Source organism: Marmota monax, unplaced genomic scaffold, assembly GCF_021218885.2.
Source record: "Marmota monax isolate L192 unplaced genomic scaffold, Marmota_monax_Labrador192_F-V1.1 WCK01_AAM20220418_F8-fsc00078, whole genome shotgun sequence".
Classification (NCBI taxonomy): domain Eukaryota; kingdom Metazoa; phylum Chordata; class Mammalia; order Rodentia; family Sciuridae; genus Marmota; species Marmota monax.
Window position 1 is genome coordinate 8,355,134 of NW_026694865.1, and position 25,603 is coordinate 8,380,736.

General features: G+C 39.4%; 1 protein-coding gene across 7 annotated transcripts in view; it reads right to left on the minus strand.

Moving 5' to 3' along the window:
• The window catches only part of Tln2 (talin 2), a 400,739-nt gene that overhangs the window by 175,628 nt on the left and 199,508 nt on the right, over nt 1-25,603 (minus strand). For all 7 annotated transcript variants that reach the window (XM_058573295.1, XM_058573296.1, XM_046426521.1 and 4 more), the window contains one exon: nt 151-322. In XM_058573295.1, coding sequence (XP_058429278.1) covers nt 151-286 — 136 coding nt within the window. In that variant the 5' untranslated portion in view covers nt 287-322. The remainder of the gene's footprint in view (nt 1-150; nt 323-25,603) is intronic.

Sequence of the window (25,603 nt, forward strand, 5' to 3'; positions counted from 1 at the left end):
ACACAGGAAGCAAGGAGTATCCAGTCTAGGAAGACATTTCATTTACAACATACACACTAGGAGACACGTGCACACTCAGAGTATCTGTTCCTTCAGCTACAGAGTGAAGAACATAGATTTTCAGAAGCTAGTGAGTAACCCATGACCCACCTTGTCCTGTTTGTGCCTCTGGTACCCGTTCCCGAATGACTCGGCAGGCATCATACACAGCTGTAGATGGTTCAAACTGCATGGTCTTCACCACGTTGCAATGGCGGACGCAAATCTTTAAGGACAGGGCCACCATTTTCCCAGATGACTCGAAGGGTCTCACTTAGAACTTCTGGAAAACACAGAGAGGCAAGCCCTGATGCTCACAATTATAGGAAAAAATAAACAAACAAAAAACACCAAAGCAACAAAATACTGAACTCTCAAGTCAATTTTAAAATCCACCATCCAGATTAACCCTCTGTGAAGTCATTCTGACTGCTGTTTACATTCTGAGTGAATTTTATCTGCGAAAATATTTCTTATTTGAGGAATGTCAAGATACACTACTCCTTCATTAACAACAGCATTTACAAAGAATCTGCCCAAAATCAAATCAATTTTTTGTAGCCTGGGCAGTGGTAGGATTGCTGACATATTAAGAGAATTTCAAAATATCCAATAAGTTTACATTTGCAATATTAAGGACTATATAAGCCATATATAACATCTACACTTCACCCTTCTTTTTATAGGCATATTTAGCCAATTCTCTTCCCAATTTGGGGCAATGAAATTTAAACTCTAGAGATAAATGGACAAATTTTCTGTGTTGTAGATCACTCTATGGGTTGGTTTGTCCCCTGGGGTTGGTGACAATTGCAGGGTTTCCTGAACTGCTGAGATCTATAAGCATGGCTAGTTGTAACCCTCAGTGGGGAAGGCCACAGTCTTTGATGTCATGGATGCTGTTTATGGAATGCAGCAGAGAGGATGGGATGTCTAATCCCTTTCTTTCCCCAGGACAAGTATTATAAACGTTGTTGCATGAAGGCTACCTTTCTCATGCTGAAAATTGGGCTTTCACAAGAGCAAATGACTGCTCCCCTTCTAGCATTCAGGGAGAGATTCCCTTCTGAAAGGGAAGACTGAGCTATAATGTAGGCCTGGGAGCAGAAGGCAGAGTGGAATGGAACACTGGAGCCCTGGAGGAGGCAGAGGACACAGACAGAAGCAGTGAGCCCTGAAGGACACAGCAAGGCTCTGGGGTACAGTCACGAGGATCACAGGAGAGAAGCTCAGAGAGCTGGGAAGCAGATGGCTAGGAAAGCAGCAAAATAAGATAACATGATGGGGAAATTTGTCCAAATTGACTGGACAATGAAGGCTACTGGAGATACAGAAGGGAAGGGGTGGTTCTTGGGATGCATTCTATCAGGTGGAGTTATAACCCAGGTAGAAGACACTAGAAAAACTAGGGAGTGAGAGATGAGAATTGTGGACTGAGTCAGATAAGACGAGGAATGAGACAACAATTGAATCTGGCAACTCGGTGGTCTCTGGCAATGGTGATAAGAGGGCAGGGCCAGAATCTGAGCGCAGCAGTGGGTTCAGGAGATAGAGGCGAGGGGCAGGCTCTGTAGGAACAAACTCATCTCCTGAGCAGACTTACTGGGAAGGGGGCAGTGTAGGAGGTTCAATCTTATGCTTTTTGAGGCTTTTTATCTCAAAGTGCATATCAATTCCATTAGGAAGATACTCATGTAGACATAGTTTCCACCTTATTATAGTGATTGAGGTAGGGTAGCCAAAGGCTACTTCTCACCACACACTATCTCCACTCCGGGTCTGGCTCATGTTGCTAACTCTGGGTCTTTGGAGAGGAGGGGAGCTGGAAAATCTTGGTCCATGGAAAAGGTGCTGGATAGGGAGATTGTGATCCAAGTTCAATCTCAAGTTGGCAATGCCTTGGACCTCCACACCCATCACTTCTCCTCTCTTGCCCTTCAGACAGCAGGAAGCAACCAGTTGTCATGGAAGGAGCTTCTTAACAAACTCAATGCTTAGCCATCTATTCTCATTGGATTTCCACATATCATCCTAACACTTCATGAGGGAGGACACAGAATGGAGGCAAGGTCATGGTAGATGGTCAACAGAATGAGGAGTACCTCATTAAGAAGTATATGTTCTCAACTTTCATATCACCCCAAAACAAGTATAGCTCAAAACTATCACTATTACTACATGGGAACACATTATAAAAGAAAAAATCAAAAAGCCAAACAAATTACTCTCAAAGGGCACTGCACACAGGTCTAAGAGTAAAAAACCCTAGTATCCAGCTCCTTGTTTTATTAAGTTTTCCCAAGCATGAAACAAGACCAAAATTTATTTCACAGAAATATTTTTAAAACAAAGAATATAAAGAAATGCTGATAAACTAAAACTTTTAAATAAAACAAAGCATTTTTATCATTATCTTGCAAGATGATAACTCACGTAGCCAAACCTAGATGAGGTCTGAAGTCAATGTGTTGATTTAGTCACTATCTCACAAAACCTGTAGCACTGAGCTGTTTTTAGCACCATTCATGACAGAATAAGATTCTATTCAAATTGAATACCTGTTGGCATTAAGTACTTTGCTTTATCCTATGGCAAAAAGAGTAGCAACTTAGAAATGTCAACTTAAAATGAATATATGTTTCCAACATTTGTGAGAATGTGGCCAGAAGGCCACTCAGGTTCCAACATCCACTACACATCCTGAGCAAACAAGGCAGCTCAGACAACAGTCTTGATAAAGATGTGTGTTCCTTCTCCATTGTCACATTTTTCTGGGCAGCACAGCATTGTGACAGCTTGCAACTGACATTGGTTTTCACTTCTGTATCCTAAGCCCTCTGCTAATTCCTACTTCTCCAAGCTTTTTAATGGTGCAGACTTAGGAAGGCTGATCAGGTTTCCTTTTCTGGTTTAGTTACAAGGAAGCTCAGAGTCAAATTTGTGCACAAGTGCTTGTAGTGGTGTTACCTTCTAATCCCTGCCTCTATTTTATGACCCTATTCTGGCTAGTCCTTTTCCTTTTACCCTGATTTGAATGTATGTTTTCAGAATAAATCTTAAGACTTTTTCTTTTCTTTTACCTTTTGGTAAAAGACAAAATAAAAGTTTGTGAAATTCACATTATTTTTCCTTTCATAATCTCTTCTCACTCTGACCATTTTTGGGCCCTTGTTATATGTGTGAAGGTTACTCAGACCAATACAGAAACTGTTCTGTAGCATATGTTGGAGAAGATGAGCCAATGGAACCAATGATGAAACCCAGACATCCTCCTTTTAAAATAAATACTTCTTACTCCCAGGGTGCTGTAAACAGCCCAGGAGGCCTCTTAGGTTCACCCCAGTCCACCCAGGGACAAACAAGCCCAGCTCCAGCCAAGGCCACCTCTTCTCCAAAACAAATGCCCATCATTGGTCAAGATGAGCAACCACCCCTTGGATTTCAGCCTGGTAAGTGAGGGCCATGCAATGCTCCCTGCCTTACCAGCTGCACAGCTCTGAACTGGTTACTTCATTGGTTATCAGCTGCCTCAGTTTCCTCCTCATTAAAATGGGGGAGAATAATAGATCTACCTATAAGGCTGCTAGTGAATTAAATAAATTAAATTCATAAAAGGCATGAAGACAGTGCTAAGTTTAGGATTTGTTATTACTGATTGGGGATTGGAGAAACACTGGAAGCAGCATACTTCTGTATTCAGCTACATCTGAACTGCAAAATTTATTTATTCTTTATCCTGCATCTATTATATTCTAGTAGATAACAGTCATTAGGGAGTAATGATAGACAAAACTCCTGTTCATATGGAGCCTTACCTTCTAGTCAGTCCTTGGTTCAATACACAGATTCTGTGCCATCTTTTATGCAAGACACACAACATGCCTTTTTCTAGATATAGTGCTAGCTGAGGATGAGCTGTGAACCTGATTGTGCTTGCGGAGCAATTCTTAGGTTGTTGTCTTGGAAATCACTCAGATTCCCCCCAACCCAAGGGCTCAAGAGGAAAAAAATTCTACTAGCCACACAGCATGGCTGGCATCACAATCAGTTCCTACCCTATGGTTTGTCAATAAATTCCACCCAGTGTTAACCTAAGGGAGGCATTGCTGGGGCTCTGCATACTCCTCTGTAAAGCAGAGGTGCTGGGTCACTTGGCAAGACTGGAGGGCCAGGTGACCTCATCTTAATGGGGCCTCTAATCTACAGGACAGTAAGAGCTGGATACATCCCCATTCCCTCTCCACTATTACGCACTGGAAGGATACTGCACTTAATAGTGGATGGCTATATCTGCTCTGGAGGTTTATATTGCCCTGTTTGATAACTACATGTATCACATAACCAAATATCCTCATAACAAAGAGACCTTTATAAACCTATCCTTCAACTGTGTTTACATCTCAAGCTCCTATGAGCAATTCTAGTTTCTCAAAGCAGTGCCCAGCAAAGAGCTTTCCCTTCTCTCCAGCTCTTATCTGCTCCTCTGTAAGGGAGGAGTAGTTCCTCTAGCAGGTAAGAACCCACCATGCACTGGGTCATAGCTACACAAAGCGCCCGCAAAAGCCAAAGTTTTACCCTCTGTATTGCTCTCTAGGCTGTCAGGGCTCATATACTTGGCTACTCACCTTGAGCATTCAGACTCCATACACTTGTGCACACCAGGCACAGCCAGGGGTGTACCAACATCAGGAAAATAGGTCAAGTCAACTCTTCCCTGCAAGATGGCTGTCTTATATTTAAGAAGGGACCAGCAGACAGGCAGTTGGAGATCCCCTGTGGCCTCTTCTCCTGTCTAGCTCTGTCAAGGAGATGCATTTTCTATGAATTCTCAGGCTCTCCTTAACAACCTTGTCTTCCCTCCTACCTCAACAGTGCCCCTCCTACCCATTCTCAAATGGTGAGAACCCAGGGGGCAAAGCCTTAGTGGAGCAGCTCCCCTTATCCCCACATATACAATTTGTAAAGGCGCTAATTATAAGCTCAGGGAAAACAGCAATGCACACAAGTGACATGATTTTTCCATGTGACTCATATCCATGGTCCAAGACAATCATGTTCCCCTCCACAGCAAAATAAGGTGACGGAAAACCTCATTAGTTTTCTTCAAAGAGGCAAGAGAGGCCAGGACTACTATTTGACTTTGAATACTTCAACTTGAAGTAACCATCATTAAAAGTCAAGTGGAGAAGTAGCACAGGAGAAATGATTAGCCACCCAATGAGTGTGAACAACAAGCTAGGTAGGACCATATAAATCCCAGGTAGTGGTTGACCCTAAGTAACCCACAGGGCCACCATTGTATATTCTTGGCAGTTCCCAGTATACCAGAAATAAGATGTCTATAATACATGGTATCAGGAATACATTTGTCATGAGAGGGCCATTTCCCCTCCTGACCTCTATAACAAGGGCTGCATTATGATAGTCACGTTTGAATCTCAGCTCAGTGCCCAGCACTCAGTAGATGCTCAATAAATACTTATAGAATTATTATGTACTTCATGGAAATATTTAAATTTATTTTTAAAAAGTTATTAAGAATTATTCATACCAATGTCAAGACTAAAGGATGTTCAGAGCTCTGTAGGACTTTCAAATACATTGTGTCACACTAGACCAAATTATGGCTACTCATTGACAATCAGTTCCAGGAACCATAGAGGCTCAACCCCAAGCTCATAAGATAAAGTTTATCTCAGCATACAAAAAACTCAAGAAAGAACCAAAGCCACGTCAGTTAAGAATCACTGGCTGCTCCCCAAGGGCCAAGTGAACTGCTCACAATAAAGTCCCTAGGGAAGGGCTAATGTATATTTACTTAAAACAGGAATGGAGGGGCAAGTCAGCATTTCTCCCTCCACTAAAAGAACCAGAGAAAGTGCCTACAATGTAGACTCCAGACAATGAAATCCCTTTTGGTACTCTTTGCCATTTCCATTTGAAAAAACTATAATCTTGAAGTCAAGAGATCTTCCCAACACACTGCAAGAAAACTAGAAGACCTCCTCACAAGGCCACAAGAACCGAGAGGGCTCCGCAGGGATGTGTACTCCAAGGATCCCTCCAACTCAGCCTTCTATCACCAGACAGCTTTGGCAATGGCACCTGAAATTCCATCATTGACTCTCATTGTTTGTAAAGATTTGTTCCCAAGTTAACTTTACTATAAAAGTGTGTATGTGCACTTATTACCTCTCACTGCTTTAGAATGCTAAGTCTCAGAACCTTTCAGGCAAATTAGCTGAAAGCTTCCCTTTATTAAAGATGCCTTATTATGAGGAGCTTCTGCAGAAGGAATGGTAGCGTGCTATAGAAGAACACAGAAGTCTGGCAGTGAGTGGGAAAGTGCTAGAAGAAATGTGGAAAGGGAGGGCAGCAGATGCTTATGTTTTCAAAGCTTTATGGGTTTACTTAGAGCTGATTTTTAATGCACACAGCATTCTGAAATGCAGGGGCAATTGGGTTCAAACTGCTTAGCCCAAGGATCAAGGCCCCATCCACCACTGAGCCTCATCTGCCCACTTCCAAATCACACATAAGAACTCTCTACACTAACCACATGGATGTATGTTCAATCCCTGCACAATTGCCTAATTATTTTAGCCCATGTATCTGAAATGCCCTACCCTCCTTAGCAGCATCTCTTTGTTAATCAACCCTCCAGCCCAGCATTTGGCTTTGCTTCTACCCACTAGTTTTTCACGCCACCACAGCCAGCAGGCCTGATCTCTGCCCTGGCCCTCAGGTGCTCTGCTAGACCACCTGCTATCTCCTGGTAATTCTTTGGTAATCCAGAGCTTTGTAGTACTTTCAAATACATAATGTCAATGGATGTGCTTAATGGGCTAGAAAGTAAGAGTGATTTTTTTTCTTTTTTGCATCTTTCTTTCACAGATTATAAAACAGAGGATCTGGGAAGATAAATGAATTACTTCCTTGCATGTGGAATATGTTGTTTTTTTGTTGGACGACTAAAAGTTGCATTGGCTCTGCAGCAATCTCATTGTACCTGTGATGGCCAAGAATACTGAATAAGTCATCCATATGCTCCAGTCCTACTGAACTCTACTGTTTGGTCTCTCTGCTGTTTTCTCCCTCGTTGCAAGCTACAGAAAGAATGTGGCTCTGAATTGAACTTTGGGTTTGAATTCTTTTGTACCTTAACTTATTCAGATGATTGAAAATAGGCTTTTTACAAAAACAGATATGATAGAAAAATAAAAGGTCATGTCCAAGAAAAAATAGAATAAAAATAAAAGTAAAGGTCAAGACCAGGAGAACTGTGAATTATTTACCATTCATTTGGGGAACTGGGAATAACTCCTCCCATTATTTGGTTTTTCTGACCCTTGCTGACAAGCCTATAAAATCTCAGATGCTCCTGGCTGCTGCGGAGGCTGATAAACAGAAGCTTTGTCTTTAAGGCACATTACTGTGATGGGTACACTTTTACTAGCTTTCACTTGAAAAAAATAAAGCTTTGCCCTACAATGATCTGGGGATGGGAGGAGTAAAATTCAGTATTTTCCAGATCAAACCTGGAGGAAGATGGGAAAAGAACTGCACACAAGTTCTTTCTCAAACAACCTTCCTCCTGCTTGTACTTAATTTGATGCCAAACTGTCGTGGCCCCCACTGAATAGCATCTGTCATGGCAGAATGGATTTGGATTGTGAAGTGATGGTGCAAATCAACACAATTGCATGTGGTTTCACTTAAGAAGCTGAGAAAGTCTCCACTTCTTAGCTCCATTCCCTTTCACCAGCAGGACCAGTGACTCTAAGGCTGTAAAACCACAGGGCATGTCATTTGCTAAGGCAAAGCACGTGGTTTTTGAAGAAGAGATTTTGAAGAAAAAAGGAAGGAGAATTTAAAAATGTATTCTTGCCACTTATCTATCTTAATCCATTAACCACAAATCAGAAAAGCATTTCTGTTAGAGACCTGACCTGAAAATCTGACATTTATTTGGAAAACTGAAACGAATTAAGGAACTTGACTGAATTTTTCATCTCTGAAGATTCCAGTCCATCAGCATGTCATCAGGTGACCAATCCAGCATTCGCAGATTGCATTTGATCTTCCAAAGGATTCTCCTTTTGTATGACTACTCCCTCCAAGATCATTTCATCTTTCATCTTATACTTAAATGTTAGAATGTTGTGGTTAAATTATACATAGCCTTTATCTCTAACTTGAAAATCATTAGGTTCAGACCTTCATAAACTAGATATAGATCTCTATAAACCCCTGCTAAAATATTCCCATTCTCCAGAATGCAAGAGTAATAACACATATATTTAAAAAATTCGCAAATAATGGCAGCCAACTTATAAGTGAATATGTGCCTGGTACTGATTCTAGGCCATTTTTCTGAGACAAGAGCACCAAAATCTTCACATAATCCTGTACTGAAGAGTTGAGACTTGGCCCAAGTAGTGCAACCCAAACACAGCAGTTTTGAGATGTCAGAGTCCATGATAATATGTGCTCTTTAAAATAGAGAAATAAATATAATGCTTGATCCAAGAAAGCAGCAAAATGGCAGAAACTCTTTATTATTGATGTTTTCACTCATAATTGACTTGCACTTGTTGCATTATTGTACGTCATTCTGAAGAAAATACATTGCTTACTGATGCTGTGAGTAGGTCCCATTCACCCTGGACAAAGCAGGTTTAATACAGTTCATGCAGTATGAGTAACAAGAACACACAAAGAGGGTAAGACTTAAACCCATCTGTCTCAATCCAGACTTCCATGTCTCTCCCCAGTTCACCACAGCTCAGCTCTGCTAACATCTGGATAGATCTCCTTATATAGTTTGCATATTTTTAAGTAGTTGAGATGATATACTATATATGATTCTGTATCTAATTTTCTCCATTCTAATTTCAATAATAATATTTTCCTGCAATATTACAAATTCTATTGAAAACTTATTTTCAATAGAACTATAATAATACAACATAATACTTAGCTGTGTTTTTGTTTTTGTGCATACCAACTCTTTGCAAGTTTTCACTCTCAGAAATAAGGTTAGAGTAATAATTTTTTTCTATTTGAAATCTTCTTTTTTTATTTCAGATTTTCTTAATCCAAATATCCTCTTTTTTTTTTAAAGGAATTATCGATATTTTTACAGAACAACTCAGAAGATATCAAGACAAGAAATTAGAGGACCCTAATGTGCAGTTAGAGGACCCTAATCAGCAGTCTGATTTATAGGGTGGCTGAATGAATATGCATTAGCCACTGTGAAAGCCAATAATCAATCCAGGTTTTATAGTTCAGTCCGCCCCACAGAAATATCCTGCCATCCAAGACTCAGGCTACAAGGGACCAGATTAAGAGACAGAATGGACAAAGGAATGAATTGGAGAAAAAACATCTGGCACATGCAATAAACCAGATTTACAGAAAATAGAGAAGAGATAGATGCTTAACATAAATTACAAAATATATTGCAAACAGTGGAAATAACAGAAGAAGAAAAAATTGAATTCAACTTTACTACAAAAAATAGTAAGGATGTACCTGGTAAATATCATTACTCTAACTTCTGTATGCCCAAGTTTCTAGAACTGCCTTCCAGATTGAACCAGAATTACAAAAATATTTTAACTAAATTGAAATATTCTGATGGAGTATCATCTATCCTATCCTTAATAAAATAATGCCAGATCAAAAGTCTTGCCAATTGAATCAGTGAGTTATGAATAAGATTTCCATTTCCAAATAACAAAAACAAATCATATTTAAGTCTGCACATATAAATTTCACTTCATCAATAAGCACAAGGAAGAAAAACATGTCCCCATAGAGGGAACCTGAAATGATGAATTCTCAACAGCACAACTGAGGATAGCAGAGCATTTTAAAGGCTTATTTTAAGATACTGTCACATTTATTTGTTTATCTACAACCCAGGCTTATTCTTAGAAAACAATTTAAAAAACAAATATAATACTCAAGATAAAAGTGGAAAGATAATGAAAGAAATGCAAAGACGAATCAAGAGAGAAACAGCAAAAGATAAGGATCCCTAAAGAAATGTCAAGACTAAGGGAATTTGACTTTAAAAGTGCCTCATTAACAGGGATTATGATACAATCTTTTGTCATCTGTCAGTATTGGCTTGTAAAACCGATATTCATCCTGTCATCCAAAAGAATACCTAAATCAGTGTTGGGGGCTGAATTGTGTCCCCCCCCCCACTCAAATTCATATATTGAAGTCTTAATCCCTAGTCACAGCCTGTGAGCCTATGGCCTTATTTGAGATGGGGTCTTTACAGAGACAATCAAGTTAAAATGAATTAATTAGCTATAGTTTGGATCTTGAATATTCCCAAAAGGCTCATTATTTGATCCCCAGCCTGTGGGGGCCAAAACCCTAACTCTTCCTATTTCTTTGCCACCATGAAGTGACAAATGTTCCTGCCACAATATACTGTGCTGTCATAGGCCCAAAGCAACATAGCTTGATACTTCTGAACCATGAGCCAAAATAAACTTTTCCTTGTTTTAAGTTAGTTTTTCAGATACTTTGTCACAGTGACAGAATGCCGACTTATGCAGGGTCAATGGTAACCCCAAATGACTGGTTTTCTTATAAAAGGAGGAGAAATTAGATATGAGAAAGGTGATGTAAAGACACAGGGAAAAGAGGCCAACTCTAAGCCAACAAGGGAGGCCGGGGGCAGACCATTCATAGCCTCAAAAGGAACCAAGGCTGCCAACACCATGATCTTGGACTTCCCAGGTTCGGAACCATGCAACGATCAAATTCTGTCATTTAATAATATAAGCAGTCTGTGGTACTTTATAATAAAAAACCTATAAAACTGACATACTTATCCAGGTTAAGTGGGGCCCAATTTTAATTATTATAATTTTCCTAAAAGTAGGTCCTTTGACATGAATTGACTGATAATAGCATCAACAATAAGTAGTAATCTGTGGAGAAATTATTAACATGAGCCTATGAACACATAAGCATAGGCATAGATGCAAGTGATGGTGCAGGCCAAGGCATAATCAAGTGCATGCATATATGTTGTACCCAAGGTCCCAGAGTTGATAAGCAATGGAGGGTGGGACCCTAACCCCATATGCTCCTTGCTACATTACCATTATTCTGTACTACCCAACAAAGCTACATTGCAACATGGAAAACGTCTTAAACAGTAGGATCTATGAAGCTATGTAGAATTTACTGTCTTCCACATTTGCCTATAAGCATCCTACATAACATTTTATTGAAGTGGTAGAACCTTAGTATTTGGGGATTTGGCTAATTTTGATTGCTGTTGTTGTTATATAGACATCTTTCAGGAATTAAATAAACTTAACTACAACAGAAGCCTAACTTTCAGTACTCTAATCCTGATGAAATGGAATGGCTTTCTTCTTTGTAAGACCACTGCTCCATTATGTAAAGTAACAGTGACAGGATGCCTCTCTGTGGAATCTCCCCCCATGTTCAGCACAACTACCCCAACATGCAGACATATCTATGGTCCATTAGTCTAGTGGACACAGAAAATAAGGTCCAGATTCTAAGGCTAGGTAACAACAACAGAGAGGGGGAAGCAAGACTGATTAAGCAATATCTATTTATCAATCACATAAAATATATAAGATACTGCATTGAGATGTGAGGGCAATAAACAGGATCAAGTAAGGTTAATCTTGCACCCAAGGGGTTTCAACTCCCCCAGCACACACATGATCTAGGTAGAATCCTGAGGGCCATTTGTTAGACCAATGCTTTCATGGAGAGAGGAGCCTAGGCTTGCTCTCCAAAAGCTCCCACAGGGTTGGGGGAAGAAAACAAAGAGCAATGCAGTGTGATAAGTCTCCAAGAGGACCTCAGTTGATCTGATCACTAAAGGCCTTCCAATGTCTATGTGATTCAAGGATGAAGTCATAACAAAGAGACTATGTGGCTGGGAGTTCTTGAGGGTTCTAAAGGACTCCAAGATTAATATGGAACACTTTGGACCCTCTGAAGCAAAACCCATGTGGGACAGAGCAGAATTGGCCTCTAGCACAAACAAGTAAGAGCCGTTCAACCTCAATAATATCCAACACAGTGGCACAAGTCCCCAGGATGAGACTTCATCCTTGGTTAATTATTTGTTTGTAATAATTGAAGGCCTAAAAGCAGTTTCTGACACTGCCTAGAAATATGTGATGATAAATATGTATGTGAAATGGAGAGAACACAGATAATTTCCAATTAGTACTCACAGAGGCTTTGTGGCTACCCTCTTAGTGTGGTCCAGTGGCTACACCCAGTGGTTTTATACTTGTGGGCTTTTGCACCACAGCTCTCAAGCCAACTACCGTTGATAGGTTTTAACACCAGTGTCATCATGTACTGATGGGGAGAGAAGGTTATTTAAAAATATCTCACTATAAAACTATCAGGCTTGTAAACAAATAGATGGATGATTATTAATGCTACAGAAGGCATCTTGACTTAAATAAAAATTCACTAACAGGCTCCTTGGCATTGTTTTAAATGTTTGGGCCCCCTTCTAAATCACAGTAAAATGTAACCTCCAAAAGCAACAGTAATAAAAGATGTGTCTTTAGGAAGTGATTAGGCCATGAAGGCAAAAACCCTCACAAAGAGATTAGTACTTTAAGTTTGCTACCCTTCCAATCCTTCTGCCACAAGAGGAAATGGTGTTTGTCCTGTCTAGACAAGGCAGCAACAAAACACTATCTCAGGAGCAAAGAGAAGCCTCCATCAATCCCTGAACTTGCTGGTCCCTTGATCTTGGACTTCCTAATCTATAAACTGTGAGAAACAAACTTTTATTGTTTGTAAATTTCCTAGCCTTGGGTATTTTGTTATAGCAGCACTAATAGACTAAGACACTCCATTAAAATTCATGTTGACACACAATTGCTTGCTGTTGAGTGCTCCTGAGACTGTTGCCTTTAATTCTGAGTTCCTCATTGAAGACAGCTTTAAGGGCCAAGAAAAACACTCCTTCTACTCCATTATTTCAGTTGACCTCAACTTTTACCATTAAAAAAAAAAAATTCAAGGGCCTTAATATTTCAAAAAGATTTTTTTCATCCCCAAATTACATGGATTTATACTAGTCAACCTGCCATTTTCTAATCACCAAAGACCTAACCCTGATCAGCAGGCATAACCACTACTTCTAACACAAGGCTGCTGCAATTCAATCCAACTTAGGGCAGACCTTCCCCTCAGCTTATCTGCCTGCTGAGCTCTTAAATATGGAAGGTGTGCTCAAGGACTTCCATGCAAGGAACCATAGCTTTGCTTCTTCACTTCATCCGTCCACCCCCTTTCCCTACCTGAGAACTCTGATAGGAGTAATCCCATGTGGCTGGGTTCTAGGTTGTTCTCAGGAATCTATCTATCTATCCAGCCATTATTGTGGCAATCAAAGGAGAAAGAAGGCAGCAACCCCAGCAGACAAGGCTGAAGTGAGGATTGGGAGGGAGGGGACAAATGCAAAAGAGAAAGAAGAGGACTTGGGAGGAATGGGAATCTACAGAACTCATAGGAAGCTGCTAGGCAATCAAGTTTATTTGTTTATTTATTTATTTATTTTGTGTGTGTGTGAGTGCTTCATTACATATTCATGTTTCCCCTGATTGTTATTATCCTGGGTGAGAAAAGCCCCCAGGGAGAAAGAAATAATTTATCAGAATGAAAACCTCCTTTCTGAGTTTTCCTCTTTTCTATTTATCTTCTGAAAGATATCTAGAAAATTTACTGGGGGGGGAACATCTTTCTACCCCTCCCCCAATCGCCCCCAACACAGAACCCCTCCACAGTGATGAACCAGTCTGAATGTCAAAAAGAATCAAGAATCTTCTCAGAAAAACATAAATATGTATAGACACCAATACTCTCTATTCTCTTCTTTATTGATTTAGTTATGTGGTACATAATAATAAGAAAGCAGAAAGGTAACAATGCTACTCAAGCCACCAGGTCATGCATCAAATAAATGCAGACCAAAAAATACATTCATTAGATTTCTTTGGGATATATCCCCAGAGAGCAGTAAGAGAAACAAGAAATCAATGTCAAATTCGCCACTAGAGCAGGGAGAATGGCTGCTGAAGGGCCATCCTCTGGGACAAGGGCCTCTTGCCTGCAGAACTCCTCCACTTCCAAGATGTACACTCTTGAGGCTAAGTCTCACTGTTTGGCAGGGGGGACTGGTGGGAACAGGACAAATATAGTGGAATGGACTATAAAACCAAAGTACCAAGGAGTCAAATCTTGCTGGTGTTTAGGGGGCCCTTCTCAATGTCCTGTTATTTTTTAGACTGAAGGACTCCTAAGGGGGTATCTTCAAGTTACTGCATCTAAACTCTAGTCCTGTTTTCTGGCTCTGTTTCGTGGTACCAAAAGCGTGGCTTTACCTGCACAGTCTGTCCTCTTCCCAAGTATTTTAGCTCACAGTTTTGGTAGTTTCAGTTCATGGTTTGTTGACCTGTTACTTTTGGACCTGTGATGAGGCAGTACATCATGGTGGGAGTACATGGCAGAGGAAGCCACTTACTTCATGGTGGACAGGAAGAAAGAGGAAGGGGTTGGGTTACAACATCTTCAAGAGTCCCCATACACTGTCAAACAGTCTCATTTTTCATACCTAGGAGTATAATTGCTGACTCATGAGGATTCTGATTAATCTTTTGAGGAACTGCAAAGGCTGGTTTTCCAAAGCATGTGCACCGTCCCAGCAGATGTGTACAAGGGTTCCAATTTTTCCATATTATCTCAACACTTGTTACCTTTAAAAAAATTTTATCCATCTTAGTAGGTAAAGTGATATCTCATTATAGTTTTGACTTGCATGTCCCCAATGATTGTACTGATTGGCCACTTGTAAACCTTCTTTAGAGAAATATTTATTCTAATCTTTTGTCCATTTTTGAGTTAGATTATTTGCCTTTTCCCTCTTGGTTATCAGATTTCTTTACCTATTCTGGATACTATAATCTTGTCAGATATATGATTTGTAATATTTTCTCCCATTCCATAAGTTGTTTTTCACTTTCTAGGTAGTGTCCTTTAATGCCCAAAAGTTTAGTTTTGATGAAATCCGATTTAACAATTTCTTTCATTGCTTATGCTTTTGACCAGTACTTCATCCAAGGTCACGATGATTTATATTCATGCTTATAAGAGTTTTATAGTTTTATTTCTCATAACATTTAGATATGGTATCTGATCTATTTTGAGTTCATTTTCACATATGTTATGAGGTAGGCATCCAAATATATCTTTCTCTAACATTAAAACCAAGAAATAGCTTTCCTCTGTTTTTCACCTAATGGTAGAGGTGAGGAAAGGCAGGGAATTCCAAGTCCAACATTAACTTAGGAGTGAGGAGATAACAACTGAACTTTTCCTGAAATTATCTTTAGTAACTGTAGAAATTCAGTGTTTTGAGGATTAATTGGGATGGGGCTCAGTGACTATAATTTCCTAATGAGTAGCCAACTAAAATGGATTAAGCAATAACATCTTCAAACCAATAAGATCAAGTAAAAAGCTACTGGACACTAGCGATATGCTCTGAATATGGCTATCCCCTAAAGTATGGCCTAAAGATTTCTTAAAGTCAAATTTCTTTCAAGCTACATATCGCACATGATGAAATCAACAGGACTAAGCAATATCCAAAAAGGAACACAAACTATGTCTGACTGCAGATGTGACTGTGCAGTGTTTCATGGATCATTCTGTAAATTCTTCTTATATATTATACAATGGAAAATCCCCTCTCGACATAAACAAAACAAACAAACAAAAAATAACATGTCCTGACACAGAAGATTATCTAAATTAAGAATGATGGGAAGAGAGTGTTGAAATAGTCTATGCATTCCCCCAATTGCCTTTAGAATATTCATGGATTTTCTTAGGGATTTTTCTAAAGCTTAAACAAATTAGAGCTCCATCTTAATTCCTGCTTTGGGCTTTCTCCTATTTTTAAATAATTTAATAGTTGCTTTATATTAGGTCCTCAAAACACTGAAAAAATAGAGAAAATCAAGAAGGACTAAAAAGACAAACATTTAGGAAGATGAATAGAAAATATGCAAATATCAGTATATCAGTTATTCTCAAGGGAACAACCACTTCAGTAACACCTGCTCTAAGCCAGGCTCTTGTAAACAAAACAAAATTACTACCTGCAGAGTTCCTAGCTCAGCTCCACAAAGGCCCACTTCAGAATGTCAGGACAAATTTGAAAATTCCTCATTTGGAAGAAAAATACACAAACTAATGGCCATTAACATAGGAGGGCAGGTTAAAAAAGACAAACCAAGATACCTACTGAAGTTCAGCTCAGTGTTCTTCTCTTAGGATAAGAATGATCTTGGAATCAATATTATTTGGGAAAATGTCACAGGTAGCTGATGTGGAAGAACCATCTCAGGAAGTCATGGAAATGCCATTTATTGATCATCCATTATGTGCCAGTTATATGTTTCTCCCATGTGTGCCAATTAAAGATCATGCAAATTTGGTGACACTAGGAGGTGGCAGAATTTAGATGAGGTCCACCACCAAAATTTCTGATATGAAAAATGGAAAATTGAGAGTTAAGCTGCTGAGCAGGTCCATCTCCAGAACTGTTTGGGGAATCCCTGCAGGCTATCAGGGCAGGGAACTCCTGGACGTTGAGAAGGTACAGTGGAATATCCTTACTTTCTGATGGAGTCCCATTAGATCACCAAGGGCTCTTTGTTCTGTTTCTACCAACAATAAGCAAACTTCTGGCTCCAGTATTTGTTCTTATGAATGGACTGCCTCTCTAAGGGGCTTCCAAACAAAAACTCCTCTCAAGGGCTCCCTTTATGGAAGGGGCATGCAATATCCCATTAACTTTGGCTGTCATACTTCCTTTTCTCATGATTACTACACAGGCAAGTCCAACCCGTCTCCCAAACCTCGATCTTAATTAGGAGTGCCAATTATGAAGACTTAACATCTAGATTCTCCTTTTTAAAATGCCTGTATTTGGGGCTGAGGTTGTGGCTCAGTGGTAAAGTGTTCATCTACAATGTGTGAGGCCCTGGGTTCGATCCTCAGCACCACATAAAAAAAAAATAAATGAAATAAAGGTATTGTGTTCAACTACTTCTAAAACATAAATATTTAAAAAAATAAAAATGCCTGTATTTTAACACAGATATAGAAAAAGCACATGGTCTTGGCTATAATTCATACATGCTTACACTAACTCCATTTAATTCAACCAACATTTATTAAAGGTCTATTGAATACAGTCTTCTAAATATCAATATTATTTCAACTTTTGCTCCTATTTCAACAGAATTGTCTACCTGGGATTTTGCCTATATAGGTCACCCCAGGATGACTACACAGTGAAACCTGGATCTGTTGCTTTAAAAGGCCAGGAAAGCTCCCATGGTACAAGAATGGTTTCAAGACTACAATCATTTTAATTTTACCCCAGGATTATACATTGGATTACTAGTAAAAGAAAAGGAAAATTATAGTCCTCACCTTGCTACTCAGACTAAGTAACTGCAACATGAGATTTAAATGAAGCAATAACTATCAATTAGCATTTGTATTATTCTAAACTTTCTTGTAAAGAATCTAATGTATGGCAATTCGACTATGAAATTCTAATTTCTAGATCAGGGTTGTCTGAAAGAAGTTCTCTTTCTATGTTGATAGTCCATGTGATTTTTCACCCTTTCTGCAATTTTCTCTATTGAAAACTTAAGTCATAACATGATCCGAATCCTAATGGATTAAATTCCAATGCTAAATACTTCAAAACTCCACATGACACCAGGCGCAGGAAATACAATCCCATTCCTACCTGGAAAGAATTAAGAGAAGGGGAAAGGAGCATGCTGGAAATTGCCTAATTAAAAAAAAAAAAATCACTCATTCTGGAAGCTTTAAGATGATTTCTTAAAGAAGAAGAAGAAGAAAAAAAAGAAATTGGGGAAATTAGAAAAGGCAAGGAAATTAATATATTTGACCCTAGTAAAGTAACTGCACAATAACCAATTTTTAAAAATCAAATAGAGGGAAATCTGGCAATGTTAAGAGACAAAGCCTTTAATATGCATGTGGCTTTCTTATTTTTAAAACAATGCATCTCATACACAGAAGTTCAGTGTCTACGCTGCCTTTGCTTCAAAAAAGCACAAATTAACATTTTCCAACATGATTTCCGACATGATTCAGTACCTTTTCTTAATGATAATTGCAATTATTAGTATTACTATTGCACAAATATAAAGTAAAAGCAAAAAAAAAAAAAAAGACTTTGCTTACCTAATTCCCTCTTTGGCTGGCTCCCAAAATTCACCAACTCCCTCCATCAGGATGGACAAAGAGACAGTAAGACAGAAATGGAATACCTATAAATTCTTCTCATGATGAAAGCAAATAAGGTATTTGGGGCATAACTCCTCCCTACCAAAAGGCAGAAGGATACAGAAAATTTAATATCTAACTTTACTTCCTGTACATTCAAAAGGATGGATCATCCCCTTAAGAATTCTCTTTTGCCAAGAAACAAAATGGTCTAACTACTAGAACTACATTAGCCTTCAGTGATAATGAAATTTTAAAAGGCCTGAGCAATAAAGGCGTGGCTAGCACCAGGAGCAAAAAAAAGCAAATTGTTCCTCGAGTTTTTCCACTCCCAGCACTTCCTGAGACCTTCCATTCAACTCCCAAATATGTCCAGGATCCTACTGTGGCAGGGCAGAGGGTAAATACCTATGTTAATGTAACTGAACACCTGCCAAGAGGCCACACACCGGGCTTCCTCCTCATGCTGCAACTAACCCTGCACTCCCCAAGTTTCCCCTGTGTCCACCATCCAGCATCAAACACAATTCATGCCGTTTTCCATTTCTTCTGTATGTCAGCTTCACAGTAGTGGCCACAGACAGCTGATCTAGCTAAAAATCTCATTTTTGTAGCTTCCTCTAGCAGTCATACGCTAGCCTCTAAGAGCTGTGTGTTCTTAGACAAGACATTTATCATTTCTGAGTCTCACTTTCCTCCTCTGTTAACATAAGTGGTGAGGACCAGGTAATCTCAGAGTGGCCTCCTAGTATCCAGTGCCATTATGTCTGGATGTACATCCTTGCTGAGAGCTTGCCACAGCAGGGAGAGAGCTAAATACAACCTCAGGTTCTTACATTCAGTTGTCTTGAGTTATTTAGGACGATATAAGTAGGAAAGAAAATAACAAAGGCCAGTTGCGTTTTTTTTTTTTTTCCAACAAAAGTAAAAAGTGCTCTGGCCTGAGTCTGACTGTAATCTTGACTGTAATTCTGACTGTAATCAGGAAACAAGAGACAATATCTTGGCAGATGTCAGAAAATTAATTATGTTATGATTCTAGGCAAAATGTACCTTAAACAATTATTTTTGTTTTATTCTGCTTGTTCAAACAGAAGAATAGCAACAAAAATAATTGTATTTTCCTAAGCCATAGAGAACAAAATTCTGACCAACACAAGACAGAATTGTTGAGCTGTAAAATTATTTGTTCATAATTTTAAAATCTTTAAATATATAACTACCTCCTGTTGTAATGCCTTATATGTGTTAATATCTCATGTGTACTCTTATAGGTGTTCTTATTCCAAATATCTGAAATTCATTAAGATGAAAGACTGAAATCAGGAGTATAGAAAGACACACACACACACACACACACACACATCCTTTTTATTTTTTAAGACAGGGTTTCACTATGTTGCCCAGACTGGTACTAAACTTCTGAGTTCAAGTGATCTTCCTCAATCTCCCTATTAGCTGGAATTCCAGGCACAAGTCACCACTCTCACTTAATGCATACTCTTGAACTTGCTCTCTGGCCTGTGAGAGAATGTGCTATGCTCTTTGGGGCAGAATGCCAATAGATTGTATAGGGAAATGCTACCCACCTATAGTCTTGATGGCCCCTTCCCTTCTCTACCTCATCTTAACCTGTGAGCAGGCCTGCAGTCCTTCCTCAGCATTCATTCCAATCTCACTCATATCTCTGCAGCCTACAGCAAAATGACATCACCAGAGTGCAGTCTGAAAACCAGGCTGGTGGCATGGAAGCCCAGAACTGGCTAGATTTAGAAAAGTCTTGTTCTCTGAAAAGACAGGTGGCTCCATTTAAAATTCCTCCCCGCCCATCAGCCTCAGCTCCTGCTCCCCAGCAACCCCCAAAACATATGCTGTGGGAGTCCCTGCACTCTCCCTGCCCTTGCCAGGTCCTGGAAGCCTCACTGTTCCAGCAGCTGCTGCTTCCTCTTGCTCTCCAGCAACGCTAATTTCCAACAGGATGGAGGCTGGATCCTTTGAGACAGTCTCATGGTAGAAGGAATTTCCTCATATTTCTTGCTTGAACCACAGCCTATGCCTCTTACCTTTAATTCAATTTAAAGGATGACTTAATTAGGTCTCTGGTACTGAAAAATCCTCAGCTTACACTGCAGCCACCCAAGCCTGACCACAGTCCAGTGGAGGGGGCTCTGATATAGGCCAGGGCTTCGTAAGGTTCCAGGTGTGTTCGAGATGACTCCAACTTAAAAGAACTCTTCTAACAGGTTCATTTAAGCTTCAATAACCAGAAAAGTAGGTCAGGGGCCTGAGTCATTGTCTAAAGGCTGAGGTGCACACTTGCTAATAAAGAGCTAAGCTTCACAGTTTTGTATGGTTTGCAAGATGCAGGCAATGACATTTGCAGATGGTCCTCCTACCATGGTCTCCAATAATAGCCCCACATCAGCCTTGATTCCCAGCATAGTGACAATACACACCCCTACATTTTCCATTCAACCTCAAAGTCCAATAGTACTCCCCTTAGGCAGGGGGACAAAAAAGCAATTAGGATGTTGTTGGTACAAGTGGCTTTTAGGTCACCATGCTCTAGTGAACCAAAGCAAAAGCCTCTGATTAAGATAGGCTTGATCTTTCTTAGATGTATTGTTTTTTTCGTATTTTGTCAGTATATATCATGTTAATGTGGCATTGCTAATCTTTAAACCTGCTTTAAAAAAATAGTCCTCTCTTTGCCTTTACTCCCATCAAGTGCTGATGTACGGAAATGTACACTCACCCACACACTCCACGGACACCTTTTGACATTACACACAGAACTGCTGAGGTATTAAGTCAGCACTCCAGTGCTTTGAGAAAAGTGTGTTAAGACAACCTGACAAAGAAGCAGAGAAAAACTGTCAAAGCTTATCTAGTTCTCTGTTTACTTTTCTTCCCTGTTTAGTATTTTTTTCCTTACTGCCCCCCAAAGAAACAATCTTATGCCTTTCAACATAGAGATGAATGATGGAGCTTCTGAGACAAAGCTACAAAACAACACACAGGACCTATCACAGCTGGGATTCAAGGTCACTTCAAGGTCTTCCTGGGCCAGAACACTCAGCCCTTCTATAGGGACCCAAAAGGAAGACTTGCTTGGAAAGGACAGAGGTGGATAGAAGCAAGGGACTTTTGCAACACTGCTGCGACTTTCAAACTCATCAGAAAAGTAAAATTCCAAGCCAGCTAAGACTGATTTTCTTAAACCTGGAATAAATATGCAAAGAGCATGCAGAATTGTAAGTCAATGTGGTTCTTTCTGGATCTAATGAAAGTTAGAGTTAAATTGGCTGCTTGAAACTAACACCAATATAGTACTCTGTTTGGAACATGAAATTTATATGCAGCTCTATTGTGAAACCAGTTGGAGCAGGGCCCTTGGGCACTATCCCTAGACCCTTGTGAAGTGCCAGATCCCTCATTCTCCTTTGTAGTTAGTGATACAACAAAAATCCTGGATCCTAGCCATCATACTGTTGACAGCAAAGGAAAAATTACAATATTCTATGTAAAGAACAACTAAGGTCACATCTGATATTAGTGAATTTCATAGCTTGCTCTTCAATGGAATGATAAATCAACTAATTCTAAAACTGAGAGTCCATATGCCCTTCTTTCATATTTTATTATCTTATCAGACTTATTTTCAGCCCAAATGAAGTTCACAAACCTAAAAGAAATAGTAAACCCAAAGGAAAATAGGTTCTGCATCAAATGGAAAACTGTAGGATTAATAGTCAATTTGCTAAGAAACAAAGGAGTAGAAGAAAATTTGGTGCCAAATAAATATTCACAGCAACATCAGAGCAGAATGTCTACACCAAATGGTAACCTTGTTTGGTACTGACATATGATACACTCATATTCCATAAAGGTTCAGTTTTTCATATAGGAACTCTAAATATCCTGAATTGATCATTATAAAACATCACACTCAACACTAAAAATTTACAATTGTTATCCATCAAAGAAAGAAAAAAGAACCATAAGGTAAAGTTACAACCATTAACTCAGCAACACAGCAAAAGTGTACTTACAATTTTACACTGGTTTTGGTAAATGGAACCATCACTGGAGCACCAGGTGAGCTGTGTAAGAGATGCTGCCTCTACCTCTGACGAAAATGCTATGGCATTTTTCAATGGAAATGGTACAACTGACTTTCCACATGAGTTCCAATCAATAGCACCCTTCCAATTTAGGCATGGAAAAATCACCTGGAAGATAATTCTTTGGTGGCCTAGGATTTATGTACACTAACCTGGTTTGGGATATCCTATCCACAAGACCCCTCACCCCACTCCATCATATGCCTTATCTAAAGAGCTTTTGTTTTTATGGATATAGTAATGTCCTATTTTTTTTTCCACTCCAGCACAGGTTCATCAGCAGAGGGCCGAGTTAAAATCCCCACTGCCCAGTTACTCCATATGGATATTAAGTAAAGTAAATCCACTTAGCGAGTGAGCCATGAGGAGTGGAGGCCATATTGATCATCCTGATTAGCCCTGTCAGCTGGAGCAAGAAAGACTGGCTGGCGCTCAGGGCCAGCTGTGCAGGGTCCACAGATGGAGACAATGGGCAACATCGACGGCCTCTAAGCAATTGGTCTGGGCAGTGATGGATGTTCTGTGGACAGCTTATAGTGTTATTAAGGATATAGAACTGCCCAAGAGAAACCCAAACTCCATCTTCTTTTATTAAGATAAAGGTGGATTGTCCATGATACAGTGCAGGACTAAGGAAGCGTCTATGTCTTTCATCACTGACACAGGAAAAAACACACAAAAAAAATTCAATTTATATATTAATAAAAAGACAACTTTAATAAGCAAATATATATGTCTAACATGGAAATTATAAAATACCACTTGTCTGCATTTTTAATTAAGGAATGGACATATAAAATACTAAGTACAAATAAAAATTATTTAATTTTATGTCACTTAATCCATGTCCTTCATGACATTATTTAAGGGTATAAAGGGAAGAAAGGGGAGCCACAGCTGCCTCTGTCTCTCTCTCTCTCTCTGTACACAGCGAAGGCAACTGCTTAACAGGTAATGGAACTGTAGACCACACTTCAGCACTTGCCATACAGGCTAGAATGAATATATACTGGATGCAGAATCATAAGAAATCCTTTCCAGTTAGTCATTAAATCATTAAAATCAGAAATCATCAGAAAAAGAAATTCCCCAACACTGAGACACACGTGCATGTACTCACTTACTCATACCCTTCCCCATTTCTTTCCTTTTTTACCCTCGCCCCACAAACTTCCTACTAATTACTTTCTTATGAGACCAGGAGTGAGTCATTTTAATTTCCTGATCCTCAGTTTCCAAATTAAGACTAATAAGAATTTCCACATTCCACATTAATAATTCTGAGGCCTACAAGGCATTAGGATTACTTTAAAGAGTCAATTAAATTGAGTAAGTAGTGCCTGGTAGAGTTCATACTCAAAAATATCCCATTGCCTTTCCTTTGCTCCTCAAATACCCCCATGTTTGGTCTCTCAGACCAAGAAAGGTTTGGCTCATGCATGGCACCTCCTGAGAAGGAGGATAGAACATGGTTTTGTTTTGTTTTGTTTTGTTTTCCTGCTGGATACTGGCAAGGTTTTCTTTAATGTGCTCAAATAACATCTAAAACTAGCTGAGTCTCTATTCCAAATTGATTTTATTTCCCAAGCCCCATCTGCATTGGTAGAATTAGCTAGGAATTGGTGTGGAGAAATTCCCTGGATTTTGCCATTCCTTTTTAGCACCTGCTAATGCCAGTGCTGCCAATAAGCTGTTTTGGAGCCAGCAGGTTCTATTTAGATCAGTTCAGTTCCTTCATGGTCACTGCAAATGAGAGGGCCCTCATTCCACAGAATGTAGCCAAATGACATCATAGTGGAGTGCAAGGCTGCAGGAGCTCATAACGTTCCTCAACCATGTAAGTGCCCCCACCACTGCTTCATTGACCACATTGCTGCTGCATAACTGAATGGCGTAGCATGAGCACCTGAACTATCTGGACTTAAGCTTCCAGTACACATTTGAGAATACAGGTTGGGGGCACACAGTGGGGGAGAATCAATGCCACCACGAGTCTTTATACTTATCTCTATTGAACAGGAGAGTCATTTCCCTTTTAAAGATACCTTTTCTTGCTTTCAATAACTACATATCAACTTCCCTTTTCATCTTAATTGTGTGGGCCAGTATATTGTACCCCAAGTGCTGTGTTTCCCACAGAACTCCTAAAAGGATACGGCCATACAACATTGTCCTGTATCCTTCACAGGGTTTTCAACTTGATGCTGTAGCCTAAATCCTTAAGACGGATAATTGTGAAGAAATAAATACTTCAGAGACACAATCAATCCCTTAAGACTCCAGGTGCTACAAGAAGGAGGTTTAGAAAATTTGAAAATTCACTTTGATGGAACAAAAAGGCAATAATCATCTATCCTGCAGACTATTCACAAAGGTTAAGAGTAAAAAGACCAGGGAAACCTCTTGAAGTGTATAGGATTCTGATGAATGTGTCCTGACAATATATTGGCCAAATTATAGTAGAAGGAATACCAGACACAGGAACATTTTGAACATGGAAAATTTTACGGCACTGATTATAAACAGGACAGTTTAAGACCTAGATAAACTTGGCATGCTCAAAGCTGAAGGTCAACAGAGACTGACCTTCAATCTCTCCCACCTGGGGTTGGTTCTTGCCCTAGTTCCCTAGAGCTGTCATATAAAAAATAACCACAAACTTGGCATCTTAAATATCAGGGATTTATTCTTTCATAGCTACAGAAGCCAGAAATCTGAAACCCAGCCACAAACAGGGTCACACTCTTTTCCAAGTCTCTTGGGAAGAATACTTTCTTCTTCCAGCTTTCCGGTGGCTTCATCTGCACATGGCATTCCATTGTCTTTAGGTGTTCTCTCTTCTTATATGGATACCAGTTATAGGCTTTAGGGTGTACCCTAATATGGTATGATGTCATCTGCATCCTTAGTTACATTTGTGAAGACTATATTTTCAAATAAGGTCACACTCTGAGGTTTTGGGTAGATGTGAATTTGAGGGGAACATTATCCAATTCACTATAGCTGTTAACAAAAAGTCAAGTGGAATTCAAATGGCAAGAGTTATCTTGGTACATAATACT